This window comes from Gallinula chloropus (genome assembly GCF_964237585.1).
Source record: "Gallinula chloropus genome assembly, chromosome: 2".
Taxonomy (NCBI): domain Eukaryota; kingdom Metazoa; phylum Chordata; class Aves; order Gruiformes; family Rallidae; genus Gallinula; species Gallinula chloropus.
In genome coordinates this window covers 26,107,148-26,123,043 of record NC_140086.1, presented here as the reverse complement: position 1 = coordinate 26,123,043, position 15,896 = coordinate 26,107,148, and the positions used below count along the sequence as shown (strand labels likewise).

The following is a 15,896-nucleotide window of genomic DNA, read 5'->3' as shown; positions in this document are numbered from 1 at the left end:
GCACGCACGTGCACATGTGCCTCTTGGGAATACATCCTCAGCCACACTGCGGGCTGGACTTGGCCACAAGGAACAGCAGCAACCTCCTCTGTATCAGGCTACCAGGATGCAGCAACTCCTAATGCAGACATATCTAAACGTATGTTACTTTATCACCTCACTGCTTAATGTTGCTAGAGAGACCAAGTTTCCACACTAATGCAATTACAGCAGAAGACCACTACAAAGATTTCTTTTGAGCAAGTGCCTGAAGGAATCCGTCTGAATTACATATTGTTCTACAGGAGTGTAAAATAACCCTTGTAAAAATTAAACTGGCTGCCAACCAAGATTTTTTTCCTTCACCCCCCTTTTTAAAATAGCTCTGCTGCTCATCAGCCCAAGGTCATGTCAGTACTTGGATAAGAAATCACAGAAGGTGAGAAGCCTGGATATTAGTGTCAGATATAGACAAAACAATAGGTGTAGTTCCAAGATAATTGGGAAAAAAAAAGGGGGGGGAAAAGTGTAAGTGTTGCTACCCTTCATCCTACACCTTCCACCAACACTAGCACTGCAACACAGTGCCCAGCCAGTTCAGGGCGATGATCCAGGGTTCGTTTTATCCACCAGCAGCTCCCTGATCCAGTGTGCCACAGGACAGATAACTCACACAAAAGAAATACACCGAGTCTGAATAAGCTTTTTCAGGCTGGATCATTTTAGGAATACAGTTTGCAACGCACCCTACAAAAAACTGGTATTAGCATAACTGTGAGGACAGCCAGCCACAGGTAGCAGGGAGGAAATTCTGGTCACTGCTGAAGGAAGTAACTCATACATGCACCCATTGCATCACTGCCTACCTCCCATTTTAAGTGCAAGGTACAGCTCATTTTTCCTTCATATTTGCAAGGTGGAATTCACTAATCTACTCGAAATTCTGAAACTAAAAAAGTATTGAATTCACCTTTTTAATTAATTTGCTTGATTCTTTAAAAAAAAAATAATCAGATGTTAACATGTAACAACCTAGTGTTCAAGTGGAAGAAATCTTTGTATTTGGATGTTCATGAAAAAAATGATAGCTGTGGAAGTAGATCAGAGAATTTTTCTAGGGAAAGGAAAAGCACAGTTATTCAAAAACTGAGCAACAGTGCCTTGCTAAGCTTCCAGAACTTCAACAGTTGGGAAATATGCTACTCAAAGCTACAGGTAATAGGTAAGTTCAGGATTTGTTGAGGTTGTTTTCTTTTTTTGGTGGAAAAGTCTAGAATAAATACCAAGAAAAAATGATACAAATGATGCCACCTTGGAAGCTACCGAGATGAATGAATCACAGGTATTACACAGCCTGGGATTAAAGTAGCCAAATTACTGAGAGTTGTTGGAAAAGCTCCATGATCCCAAATGTTATGAGACAGATTTGGATCAAGACCAAGAGCTGCATCAAGTATCCCATGCAAATTTAGACACATTAAGAGACAGAACACCCTGTAAAAGAGACTGTCTGAAATTAGGTGAGCATCTTGGAGGGAGAGGAAGAATCCTTTATCACACAGAACTGTGAAAGAATCACTCCATGACAGACTTTAAAAAAAAATAAATTAAATTATTACATGGTCCATGATTCAAAGACAAATAATATTTCAGAGAATTAAGGATGCCCTAAGAAAGAATGTATCTTGAAAATGTCATTTGGATCAGACAGTAAGCTTGAGTGTTGAAAGGAGTGACACCAGTTTAAGTGATCCAGGCTGGGACCCTTCACTGCAAAAAATACCAAGTCAACTGATAAAGGATCGCTTAATTCTGCGAGGATGCTCTGCCCACAAAGTAGCAGCCCCAAACTAAAGCTGAAGGACATCTGTTCTTACGTAATAACATGTAAGCAAACTAGCTTTTCAGAGACTTGGGTCTGGCATTTGCAGAGACCAAGGAGCCTGAAAATCATAAGAACAAGAGATGATTGCAAGATTTGATTCAAAGCTGAAGTGAAACCGCGATACCCCTGAACTTATGAGAAACTGTAAGAAGATTCAGCAGCTAGGATGGGCTGTGCTACGTATCACTGAATATACTGGGGTATACTGGCAGTGGACACATTTGGCAAGTATTGAGGCAGTTGCTCACTCTTACAAAGGAATTTGGCAGCAGCATAAGATGACTTGAGAGTGTCTATAGGTAGTAAGGGCTTTAAAAGTTCCATTAGGTCATCATATAGTCCCCTTTACTGATACAACAGCAAGACACTGCCAAGTCATTTGATCTGGCTGTCTTAAGAGCCTCCCACAGCAGAAAGTGTGTGAGAAAGTTTCCAACTCCACCCATGAAACAACTGGTCCCTATGAGAGACATTTGATTTCCAAAATTAAGGGTTGGAGGTATTATTCACTATGGAGAGGGTTAAGGATGACTATTTTGTGAGCCAAAAGTTGCAAGACAACCTCACCTAGAAGTTACAAAGCTTAAATACATTCTCTCCAGACGTCTTTTAAATGCTTCTAGATCATTTAAATTGTATTTAAAATAGCTTTATCATGTCACTTGATTTTGTTCTTATCTTCATCAACACTTTCACCATCAACTTTACACTTCCTTGTTCCTATCCTTGCTGTACCTGAACCTCAGACTACTCATTTCTCTTTTCCTGCACCATTATTTCTAAACATTTCTAAGGCTGTTCTGCACTGGGGAGAAAGGAACAAGGGGAAATTTTAACTCTTTCTTTCCTGCAGCTATTTCTGTCATCACCATCTAGTATGTATTAACTCCTAACAGCACATAGTATTCTCATGAGAGGTCCAGAAAAAAAAAAAAAGGTGTTGACAATGACACCACTCTCTTGAAACTAGCATGAATTACACGTGGTTTACTCCAGAACTCATCAGCTAAAATTCCAAGTATAAAAGCTAACTACACTTACAGTCCCTCTGCTGATGTAAGGCACTCTCTCAAAATTTAGCCCACTGAAGTGGAAGAAACTCAAATTTGACAATTAAAATGCTCCCTATGCCAAATTTTAAAGCATCTCTTCATCTCAGTCTGGCATTCCAGGACTCACACGTTCAGATCTGTAACCATCCTTACAACTAAGTTCAGCTTAAAGCTATGGGACTCTAAATTATAGTACTGACTATACAGCACCACAAATTAGCTCTTCACTTTAAGTCACATCCTTAAAGAAAGAAAAGCTAGTAGTATCATGCTTAATAAATTCAAAAGCGTGTCTAGTTCCTAATACATTCTTGTATCGTCTTTGATCCTCTCTCCCAACAAGATTTTTGATGACTGATCAGAAGCAGCTGAGAAATATAGAAAGATTAAAAGTATAATTTTCACAGGATACTTTAAGTTCTTAAATCCCCAGTAGCTCCTAGAAAAAGTGGTGAAAGAGAACCCAAGTTTCTGCGATTCTCCCATCTTTTGGAGATTATGCTTTTAAATACAAACATCAAAAATTTGCCCATATTCCCTGTATTTGACATAGGAGCAACTTTCTTGATTCTTCTAATTTTGCTCAGTGGCTATTTTGATGATTGGATTCTCTCCATTTTACCTTAAATCCACCATCATATCTACTGGACACAGGAGGGCTGGGAAACCAAAAAAAAAAAAAAAAAAAAAGAAAGAAAAAACCCACACCCCAAACCAGGACTGCCCAAAGGATGGGAGAGTGGAAAAGAAAAATATATTCAATAAATTCTGAAAAGCCGTGGAGTTTTCTTTTCTTCACTCCTTACACACAGTTACACAGAGCCTGATAAGAAGTTTTGATAATCAAGAAGAAAAGAAACTACATGTACAATTTCTCTCAGAATTAATGAGGAAACTGAAAGGATTATTACTGGTAAATCTGATTCTTTGAACGTAGTCTCTACACAGCGTATTTCCCAAGTTCCTCATTTTTAAATTACGATAATAGATAATTTCGTTTTCTGTATCTTGCAGACTACATGCCATGTGCTTGCATGCAGCCCCTGGGACCTAAATTGTAATAAATCTATTGGGAAGGTAAATTCATTTTTCAATGCACCCCTTGCCACCCCTTTGTATCTGCAGTTTAAACATTAATTCTCTTTCTCATACAGAGACAGAGACGCAAGCCTTTTTTTTTACTTGTTAACAAATTTTAATTTTCAATTACTTAAATAAAAACATTTTAAAAATATTACCATCTTTATCCCTTTGTTATCTTTACATGCAGCACAGCTTTCTTCAATAGCAGATACATCACTTCTCAAAAGTAAAGAGCCTAGGAATTTTTTTCATCGTAAAGAAGCAACGACAGTTGCAGAACAGGCACGTACTGTAAAACTTCTACTTTAGTGCCTCCAACTTTTTGAAAATGTTGAATAGCTTATATCTAATATAAGTCTGTTTTTCTTTATTTTCTGACCATGTAAAACCACCCAATTTCTGGTTTCCTTCCCCTCCCCTTCATTACCTCCCCTCGTTCAAATACACATATCAGAGCACACTTAACTATGACAAATAAGTGTATTTCACTGTCAATTCACCGCCCTTCTCAAACGTGGAAATATCCTGGTTATATCATCTATCATTACATAAAGCACCTAGCTAGTCACATGACAGCAAGATATGATGATATCAAATTACTAATGAGGTTTACTAACTGTGGAAATAGTGCACTAGAACCGCACAAGCCTGGATTTGTTTGACAGCAGCCTATTGCCCTGCATTGCAGACAGCCGCCCCGTCCAGGAAAGCAGCTTTGCAGTCGCTGAACATTATATGTTACGCTCCATTTGGTGGTGAACCCAGTGTAAGTTCCTTCTTCCTATCTCACTCTTGGTTGCCAATTCTACTACCACAGGGTATCTTACCACTCAGCTGGCAGGCAGCCCAAATTCAGAGATGAGTAACACTGGTTAGGGATGCGAACTTCAACAGGTTAGTGTATCCTTAAATGTACTATAACTCTTTTGGTTGCTTTCCATCTATGGCAACTGACTCCATGTTATCTGACTACTGTTACAATCCAATAATGGGTTATCCACTGACAGACTTCAAAGAAGTAGGAAATTCATGGCTGCTGCATTTGGCGTTTCTGAGTACAGAAATAGAAGCCCTTGAAGATGGCTTTTTTTTTTTTTTGGTACATAGTTCTGGTCACTACCACACAGGTGGTGATGAATCTACAGGAAGAGGAAGGCCAAAAAAACCCCTAAACTAAACCCTGAAAAACCCTGAAGAGTCATGAGAGCAAGTAGTGTCAAACTCAAGAACCCCCTTTCTCTTTTTTTTTTTTTTTTTTTTGGTAAGTCCTAAGAGCTCTGGACACTTAAGATTACAGTAGTAAAGTTACTTTGCTAAAATGCTGTTCCCTGCTTTGCTATCATACCATCTTTAGGAAAATGGTAGCAAAGGTCTTATGACAGCAGCAGAGTAGAAAACATCATCTCACATCCCAAGGAAGAGCACCAAGCAAAAGGTGATGTCCTCAGGAGATGCCAGAGAGCCCCAAAGCTGCAGACCAGAAAACACAAGCTGTGACAAGTCCTAGACAGAAGTCTGAGTAGTCTGCCTACAACATGCTGACTGCTGGGCAATGGAGTACTGGGTCAGTAAGTGCCAGTTTGCGTGTATATCCATCATGGCTGATGTCTAAATGAGAGATACAGACAATTTATCTTGATACATTTACATCAGTCTAGTTTTCTTAACCAATCCCCTTCTGAGGTGATCTTAAACAGCTACAGATGACACCTAAGCAGTAAAAAAAACTATCCTCAACTGAGAAACAGCTCATCTATAAATTTGTCTGTTCACTATTATAAACTATTCTGTCTGTAACACTGCAGGAAGAAACACTCCTATCATGAAAATAAAACTGACTTAAATGAGCAGAGTCCAAACTTTATAAACCAACATACTCAGTAAACATTAACATTCCAGATAAAATAGAGAAAATATATTCAAAACTATATGCAAATTAAAAAATACAGCTAATACAGGTATGAAAAACATCTGTCAAGACGTAGTGTAGAACACATTAGCCCTGTTTGAAATACAGTTGCAATCTGCCTGCTTTGTTAGCTCGAGGATAATATTTGACTTGTGACAAAGTTCCTCTTGGAAGACACAGTAACAGATCTTAGAGACAGATGAAAGTACTCCTGATCCAAAACCCAAATGAGGCAAGCTGTAACAGAATGAGACCACATATCCAGCTTGTCTGTTCACCTGTGTCAGGTTCAAACAATAAAATCTCAGTCCAACTAGCACCTTGTGTCTAAGTACACAAGTGAAAGAGCTGTTAATTTCCACACACCATGTAGTAAGCAAAAAAGAAAAAAAGCAACGTTCTCCTAGATTAAAAATACCAACACAACACAAGCTGTTAACCCTGGTAATAACCACACATTAAATTCACAGGTATGTTTTACAGAAATATGTATATATTAAAAACATTAACTTAAAGGTGGCAAAGTAGGTAAAAGCCTCAGTTCTGGCCAATCCCGCTTACTAGCAACACTGAGGGTCCATTCAGTATAGTTCAGAGATCTGCCTGTCCATTGATTCTTCAAATTCAAGTTATTTGTATTTTTTTGTTATTGGTTATAGGTCCTTAAAGCATAATGAGGATAAGTAGAACCCAGGGATTTAAGAGCTGCAATAGCATCCTTCCAAACACATTTATCATTTTGTTTTTCAATTACTGTTAAATAGTTGAGGAACGTTGAAGTAACTTTCATTTTTACAGAGTGGGCAGACTTATCTGATAGAATTCTCTGAAGGCATGTGAGAAAACAGATTAATGACCATGTCAAATAAATTACCTCCCCTCTACACATCCTTGTCAGTGTCAACAAGTACTATAGTCTGATTACAAAACAAAGGTACCTTTTAAACACACAAGCAAACACTGATTCATAAAACAGGAATAAAGTTCATTTCCTTACAAAAACATGTGTTTATGGAAAAACATAATTTTCATGTATTCATAACTCAATCACAATTAAACTGCCTGTTGAACAGCATGTTCAATATCTTACAATTCAAACTGTTTAAAGTTACAACATATAGGTAGGTTTCATTCACCAACAGTTGCTACAACATTAAGGTGTCTTTAGAAGTATCTCCCTTCAGTTTCAGTCTCTTACACTTAATTTTTACTAGTGAAACTTTAGGAATAAGTTTATTTTGAAAAGAAGGCTAGAAAAGCAAGTACTTTTTAAAGCCAGATAGGCTATAATTTTTAGATTGACTCCATCTAATCAAATCCTTACTTGTCTACTCCAGGAAATGGAGACCATGTGTCAGATAACACGCTTTTTGTGAAGGAATGCACAGCATTTTCAGGGCTGGGTTTCAGAAAGATTAGCTCTACGTGCAGTGCAGTTGTCCAGTGATCCACAGGTGTTTCCCAAGAATTTCAATGGAAACTGGGGTATTTATTTACACATTCCACTGCTGCACTGGCAACCCAAACTCAGCCACTTTGAATGTGATATAAATCTGACAATTTAGCATCTGTGTTAAATGATATGGAGAAAATAAACCAAAATAATGCATACACACAGACTTGTTCAATCTTTAAGTTATTTTAATGCCCCTTTAGCAGAGAAGTTGTCTTTGGTTGCAGAGACTTGCAGTCGGATATAACACCATTACAATAATAATAAAAATAATAATTAAAAACCCCAAACCAACTCTGGCTTTCACAACTGGTTTCCATTACTTCCGAATTTCATACCAAAACCAGCTTTGACAAAACAATTTCATTTCACACTATAAAGGAGGTTCTGGTTTACACAATCTACGTAATTGCTACATTAGCTGTAACAAACAGCAGACAAAAGTGATGTAAAGGGTAGAAGCTCTCAGGAAAATATAAGTTATTAAGAAACTACTTGAGATTTAACAGAGCCTTGGGGCAGGATTGTTTTCACAATACAGTGCTTGCACCACCACTGTGCCCGATAACCATAACTAACACTGACAATAGAGATATCCTTATTTTATATCACATTTCATCACAGCTTTACAGTGACTTGCAGGCTTAGCCCCGTTTCTCCAGGCATAGAAAGGCTTGGGCACAAACCTGGCTCCTTCAGGCAGTAACAAAGGTAGCAGCACAGTATCAACAGAAACAACTCCTCTAGTCTCACTCCACAACTTCTTGGTTATTTTTCTGAAGTCATCACAAAGTACCCATACCAGCTGCACCAAGAATGCATGATACTGAAAAGGTAAACACAGTACATATACTATGGGTCACATAACATGGTAACAGCAGCATCCTCCCAGGGCTATCACAGGGGACCGATCAACCCCTATTTTCTGAGCGTGAAACCCAACAATAAGAGTCAAGGAGAAGGGCTCTCCAGAGCATCTTACACAATGAAGGGGGTTGCTGCCTACTGGGGCCTGGAACTCATAACCTGCTAGAAAAGGCAAAAGCTTTGTGCAATCTCCAGGTAAAATTCTTGAACAGCGGAAAAAAATAGAATTAAAGGACATGCAAAAGGGGCAGATGAAGGTAGTTCAGGGTGGATCAAGCACAGGAAAATAAAAATGCCACCACCTTTGAACTGGTCAGTACACTTGTTCAGCAATGTACTGCATCCTATTGCCACAGTCTGCCCCATCTTATTAAACTACATTTCTAAGTATTTTCCTGAGTGAGAGGACATAGGCATACGCATGCATATACACTTACGTGTGTATGGCAGCATTTGTGTCAGCTGCTGGAGCTGGACCACACACCTGTCAGAGGCCTGGTACCTGATGCACCAGCAGGCAGAGAACAGCCCACATGTAACTGCCTGGGTACATACACATGACAGTGTGTGATCACTGGCAAACACCAAGCTAGACTAGCTGGAAAGTCAGAGAAGAGGCTTGGATGCCAAGTATTAGAATAGCCATGAGTCTGGGATACATATTGGAGAGACCAGAGGATCTGAGAATTGGCTACTGAAGTGTTGCCTTTCGAGGTGTGGCGACCTGGTTCCGGAACGGCACGGCGACCAACCCCTGGCCGCTCGGGCCATCAGCGCACAGACACCAATGTGGTGGACAGCAAATGGCGTTTATTAGTGAGTGGCAGAGTTTTATATAGCCTAGATTTACGATGTCACTTCCGTCTGCTTACATCATCAGCTAACCGCTATTGATTACCTGAGGAGGGGGTCCTACCTTTCCATACAGCCCGACATCTTCCGACTGCCAGGCCTTAACTACCTACATGAAGGGGTCAGGAAGTCCAAGCAAGTCACTGGAGAGGCCAGGATGTCTGTGGAGTGGCTACTGCTAGGTTTAGCTACCAGACACACATTTGTATGTATGCATCTCTTATGCACAAGGCAACTGGGAGACCAGTAGATCCGAGAGCCCTCCACTAAGTAGACCAAGATTCTAAGGCCAGTTACAGGAGGGACCTATAGTGTGTTCTTACACGTGGGAATGCAGGTCTGAGTACCTGCAACTGAACTGGGAGCTATGGGCCTTTGTGGTTCATATGCCCGCGTGCCCATAGCTGGGTTGTCCAACAACTACTGAATAGACAGAGTACATAAGATCAGTTACTGGAGGGGGTTGTATTCTCTCCATGTGTATATCTATAGACAGGTACATATTCATTCACTTCCACAAACAAGCTTTCACCCTGACCAGCCAGAGAGAGGAACAGGGTGCGTCCACTGTATTTGTCCAAGTGCTCTGTGCTCAGTCTGTGTTGGCCTGTGCATCCATCGTACGTGTGCATGCCTATCAGGAGTGTGTGCTAAGCCTCACTATTGGCTGGATGTCAGGACACAAAGTAATGGCAGCTTTGCTTCTATTTGGCTTCCAGATTTAGCAGCTCTTAAAATTCAGAAGGCTTTACAAAATTTATATGTAATTTTGTTTGTGGTAATTCCAGTCATTATAGAATCAAGGTGATAAGCGGTTATGAAATGCTCTCTTTAAACTCCACTCATTACATGAAACGTTATCAATTAAATGAACCCTAAAACAAATAAAGATCATTATCAATGTAATTAATGAGGAAACAACAGTGAAATAAGTGTAAGACAGATGTTGAAATGCCTGAGCTGGCTCCAAGAGGAGCAATTCTTATCTAGCAATGTTAACAACACAGTTCAAGTGCAACTCGACTCCTGAGGTCACACATCTGCATTCACACAACACAGAGTGTCCCCACACCACGTCTGTGGGCAGGGCACACACCCAGTGGGAAATGAAGACGCTCAACCCCACAGAGTCATTCAGGTCCCTCAAAGTGCATTCACTACAGTTCAGACACTTCAGTCCCTTTGCAGCGCTTTCAGGGCAATATTGATTAGCAGGGGTAATAAAGGATTAAGTGCACACACATGAATAACAGAGCCAGTTCTGCTCCAGCGCTACACTACACTTCGCAACCCACGCTTGAACCTCGTGTGCCCACTGGAGACACTGAAGAAAACAGCTCAGATTTTGCACCCAAAAAACCAAACCCTCACCAATTCTGAAAAACACAAACCTGCTCAGAACAGTTACCATTCTCTGTGTGAGACCAATAAGGTCTCCAAGTTACAACACTTTTCCACTATTTAAGGTATCATGACTCTCATATTGATAGTACTCTCAGATTGAGTTGACTATAGTGGTTTTCTGGAAGACACACATTTGAGTAGCTGGCTTCTAAACCATCAACTTTTTTCCCCTTTTCTATTTTAAACCAAAAATGTTTGTTTCTTCCAGTCTCTACCCAGTAGAACACAAAATAATGACACCATTGCATGACCCCTATATTTCATAACAGTAAGTAGTTTATCATCCATGAGCTTTCAAGTTCTCTTACTGTACATGGCAGTAAGTAAGAAAGAGCATCTTACCAGCTTTGGGCATATTTAGTTTTTTCATTTCCACCTTGTTGCACTTATTAACGCTGAAACACACTTTTGTAGTCTTTACTTTTCCAGTTGACTCCACGGACTGTGTAAAATTTGCATTTTCATTCTGGCCACATATTTTAGAAAGCAATGAAGCACTTCCTTCTTTCTCATCTATCTGCAAAAGAGACAAAAGTTCACAGTAGCATTTCCTTCATGCAGTCAAAGAGAAATGGAGAAAAGAGCAACGAGAAGGGGTCTTAGCAGATGCCAATCCTCATTCTCAAGTTATCTACATAAAATTAACATCACTACGCAAAATACACACATCCCAGTCTTCACAATACAAAGCATGGGCACATAATACCATACACCACTTGTGCAAATAGCTTATGAATTCAATTTTATAGGAGTCTTCTGCATGTAAAGTCAACAAAAGCAGCGATACTTTTTTTGGTTGATATTAAAAGGTTTCAAAGAAAGTTCCTTGCAGCAAAACTGCAAGTTGATGTACTGGCATTTCATTCCTAAGTATCTTGGGTTTTTAACTGCTTTTCCCAGAGGATTCCAAACGTTTGAATCCAAGAAAGTTCACACCACGATACAATCCATCTCTCAGCTACACAGAGAATTGTATTTGGGCTCAATGCTAATTACTTTCATTTGTTTGAAAAACATTTTCTGCATCAACTTCACAGAAGTGATCCAAATGTACCAGAGAAACGATGAAATGTAGAAAGAGCAAAGGTATCAAAATCTGTTCTGAAGAGACTGATTATTTAAGCAGGAACCGCTTACGGTGAGCTCAGATTCTATCTTTTAGTAATAACATGGTACAAACAAATGTACTTTTTAACACATTGTGGAGTTTACCTCCTTTGATTTCATTTCTTGGTCCATCTCCTTAGTTTCACTCTTGAGACAAAGCGGGATACTTTTTCCCGGTGGAATAAACCTTGGCTTCTTGGCTACATTTCCTAGCAATTGACTCGGAGCTGCTGATCGCCTCATATTTAGTTGTACTACTCTGGAGGGTGGAGAGGAAGGAAGGAAGCAGATAAAGACAGACAACTGTAGTCAGAATAAGCTTTAAATATACGAAATATACCCATAGATAACAAAATAAGCACTATTTTAAAACAACAGCATAAAAGATTTTCAAATAGCATTCTTAATTCACAATTCACAAGCATAATACAACTGAAGAAAAAGTAGCATCGTTGCAATGGATTTTTTAAGTACTAAGAAAGATCCACTACAGCAAATTCTGCAGTTGAACACTTCTTTTTTCATTTGAAGAACTAACAGTGCAATTCTCAATAGCAAGAAACGCAAGAAACATTCTAGAGATGCACAACATAGGGCTGCTTAACAAACTTACACCAGTTTATAGAAAGACAGACAATTTGAAGCAGAACTAACTATTCTAAATACTTAGAAAGGTACTTTTAAAAAGCCCATTATTAGTACACAGCAAACAATGAATGTTGAAGGTATGTTTCATAGCTGGGAGCAGTTATTTTGGCAATACCCAGCAGCTGGTATGATGAAGAGAAGCACAGTACAGCAAATTATGGAACATACTTTGTTTTTATTCTCCCTTCGTACACAGACTATTTATTTTAGTTGATCTCCCCAACAATACAGATTGCAGTCACAAACCTCTCTACCTCTACCTTGAAAGCATGTTTGCAACCTGCTGCAACAGCCAGTGTTTTTCTGCACTTTTTTTTGACGCTACTCTGCTCTCCAGTGGCTTATCAGGGCACGACAACCTTTCTTTCCAAGACTTGCACAGACGTAGTTCCACGGTACTGTCAAAATACATTGCAAACATGCAGATACTGATGTATCACTGTCTTCCTAATATCTGAAGAATTAGCATGGATATGATGTTATTACTAGATGTAAACTTTAACAGCAAAATGGCCTGACCTGCTGTCACATCCGTGGTGGCTGTTACTAAAAATAAAAGGAAAGAGCTTTCCTAACTGTGTCAGCAGCAGTTCACTGTTGGACTTACACGGCAACAGTGTTAGAATGTGAACTTTAGTTAACCCAATGCAACAGGGGCGTAGCTTTGTGACAACGACAGGAGTACCTCCAGAGTAAACAACTGGTAGTCACAGTGAAAGCTGTAAAGGTTATCAAGAACCTTCCAGTGGTGCAGACTGTGAGTGCCAGCCCTGAGCACAGCCAGCTTCAGGTGCCATGTGAAACTGAACAAATTCTCTACCCAACCCTATAATGCACAGTGGCATTTGGGAAGACAACCCAGGACACCCCACAACTCTACACAAGGACTAAGCATCGCGTGGCTGAACTGTCTCCCCACTTCAACCCGAGAGCTTGTCACATCTCCCCAGGAACAGCAGAGTCACAGTGTTCATAAATTGCATGTATCTGATTGTTTTGGTTTCCAAATCCACTTGGACTTTGCACTGTTATTTGGTCTCAAACCATAAAAGGAAAAAAGAGTCAATAAGAGATTTGCAAATTATTAAGAAAGTTAAAGATATGACCCTTGATAACTCGGTAACTTCACTGCCATTAAATTTAACATTACCAGTAGTATCTACTAGCAACTACAAAAGCCATTTGGGGTTTGTGTTTCATAAGGGGGAAGTTTTTTACAGAAAGAGTGGTGAGGTGCTGGAACAGGCTGCCCAGAGAGGTAGTGGATTCCCTGTCCCTGGAGGTGTTCAAGGCCAGGTTGGACGGGGCCCTGGGCAGCCTTGTGTAGATCCAGGCCTGGAGGTTGGTGTCCCTGCCTGTGGCAGGGGGGTTGGAGCTCTATGATCCTTGGGGTCCCTTCCAACCCAGACCATTCTATGATTCTATGATTCTATGAAAAGACAATGTTGCTTCCAGCAATAAACATCTCTCTCTAGCTTCAAAATATAAGCTTTTATAAAATATAACAAATACAAAAAATGCAAAAAAACATAAGTATTTTGTATCTTTACTGTGCTATACAGAAAAAAGGCCATTATGGCTTTGCAACAGCTAATGAGTAAGAGGTATTTTAGATGGGAGTCAGGCCCAGCCAGGGCAAGGAGTGATTAAACAGTTTATAAAATTACTGCAATTCCTGATCACGTAGTCTTCCTTCAGATTCTTTCCCTTAGCATTTTAATGCGTGTGGTCTTTTTTCTTCTCCCTCCTCGCCCCACAATGTTTTTCATAAGGAGCCATGTGTGAATACTCTGAAAAATCTGCACTCGTGCCTTAATGTAGATCCCTTTTAAAAAGTGCTCGTTAAAAAGCTGCTTTTTTCCACATTACAACTAAATCCACTGACAAGCAAATGTGCCCTTTCCTCCAAGACAGCCACGGATACGTTGAAGCACCCTGGAGCTGCAATACCGTTCGGGACAGCTGGAGGGAAACAGCTGGGGTAACGAGACAAGCACTGCTCCTGCCTTTTATTAGCAACCTAGCTTGACCAGGTTAAGCGGACCATGAGACCACATCCTAAATCGTCTCATGAACGCACCTGATTTTGCAAGCGCTGAGCTCTTCTCCTCTAAGGCACCTTACCAGCTGCAATTACACCAAAACACAGGTGCAAGGAACGCTCTGAGATCTCGCACATGCAACTCAACGCAGCTGGAGCAGCGGGACCCTGCTAAAGGCGGCTGCGGTGAGCGTTCCAGCACAAACTGAACGGGCCGCTCTCCTGAACGGACACCGGTGACCAGGGGAGTGCTTTCCGTGAGCAGCTGCGGCGCAGGATTAACTCCGGCTCAGCCAGACTGCGGGCAGCGAGTGCGTCGCCCCGGGTAGCGATATTAACACTTAAAAAAGCCACCTCCGACGAGCAATAACCGCAAGGCCTCGGAGCAGGCCCAGCGTGCAGTGCTTCTCCCTCAGACCGCCGCCGGCCCGGCCCTCTCCGCCTCAGCCGCCCGATAAGGACCGCGGGGAGCTGGGGGAATCTCCCTGCGGGCAGGTTCAAAGGCTGGGAACGCCCCAGCCGCCCCCGCGAGAGGAGGCCTGCGGCCCAGGCACCCACAGCCAACGCCACCCGCCCCCGGCCGTACCTCAGCCGCCGGCCCCGCCACCGCAGTCCCGTCACTCAATCGTCCCGCCGCCGGCTCCCGTCAGCCCGCTAGCCGCGCCGCGCATGCGCCCTACGCAGGGCTTCCCGCACGAGTACAGCACCCACTGCCGAGTACGCATGCTCGGGGGAGGAAGCGGCGGTTTACTTCAACTGCGCATGCTCCACTCCGCCCGCCTGGGAAACATCCGAGTGCGCGTGCGTGGCGCCGATCCGCGGGTGTGGCGGGGGCGCTGGCCCCCTGCAAGCGGCGCATGCGCGAGGCCTCTGCGCCACACTCAGTATGGCAGCGAAGGCGCGTTGCCCGGGGCGTGCCGTGCGGCCGTCAAGCAAGAGCGGCCGCAAAAGTAGCCTCGGTTTCGCGACAGCGAGCGGTGGCGGGGCGAGGCGGCGAGCGGGGTGAGTGAGCGGGGGGCTGCGGCCGACGCGGGGCCGGGGCCGGCTGCGGGCGGGCGGCTGTGCGGATCTGGGCCGTGGGGCGGGAGTTGTTGCGCGGGGACCAGAGCGTTTGTCCGGGGTCAGTCCCCGGCAGCCGGCCGGGCGCTCGCTCCCTCATCCCCCGGGCCGGGCCGGCGGGGCCGGGCCAGCCGTTTCCCGGTGGCCCGGAGGCAGGCCGGCGTGTGCTAGCCGTTAGGTACGGGGTTTGGCGTCACGCCGCTGCGCCAGGCGTTGCCGGGCCGGTTTTGTTCTCCCTGACCGAGATCCTTGGGCCGTTCCCGAAGAGCCTGCCCAGGCGTGACCGGGGGCCTGCCTCCTGCCTCTGCACCCCTGCCCGCCAGACTTCTGCGGGGCGCTCTGCCCGGGCTCTGTGCAGCGGGGCCCGGCCCTTCAGTGCCCCAGGGGGCGTGGGGGATGCGTGTCTTACATGGCCCTGGCGTGAGAGGCCGCACCTGGAATATTGTGTCCAGTTCTGGGCCCCTCAGTTCAAGAAGGATAGGGAACTCCTCAAATTAGTCCAGTGCAGGGACACCAAGATGATGAAGGGAGTGGAACACCTTCCTTATGAGGAGAGG

General features: G+C 42.8%; 1 protein-coding gene across 1 annotated transcript in view; it reads right to left on the bottom strand.

The window, feature by feature from the left end:
• RAD54B (RAD54 homolog B) overlaps positions 1-11,834 on the bottom strand; it is a gene marked incomplete at its 5' end in the record, with an annotated part of 60,871 nt that extends 49,037 nt beyond the window's left edge. The window contains 2 exons of the mRNA XM_084260914.1: positions 10,827-11,001; positions 11,697-11,834. Of these exons, the coding sequence (XP_084117040.1) occupies positions 10,827-11,001; positions 11,697-11,834 (313 nt within the window). The remainder of the gene's footprint in view (positions 1-10,826; positions 11,002-11,696) is intronic.
• Between the last annotated feature and the right edge of the window lie 4,062 nt (positions 11,835-15,896).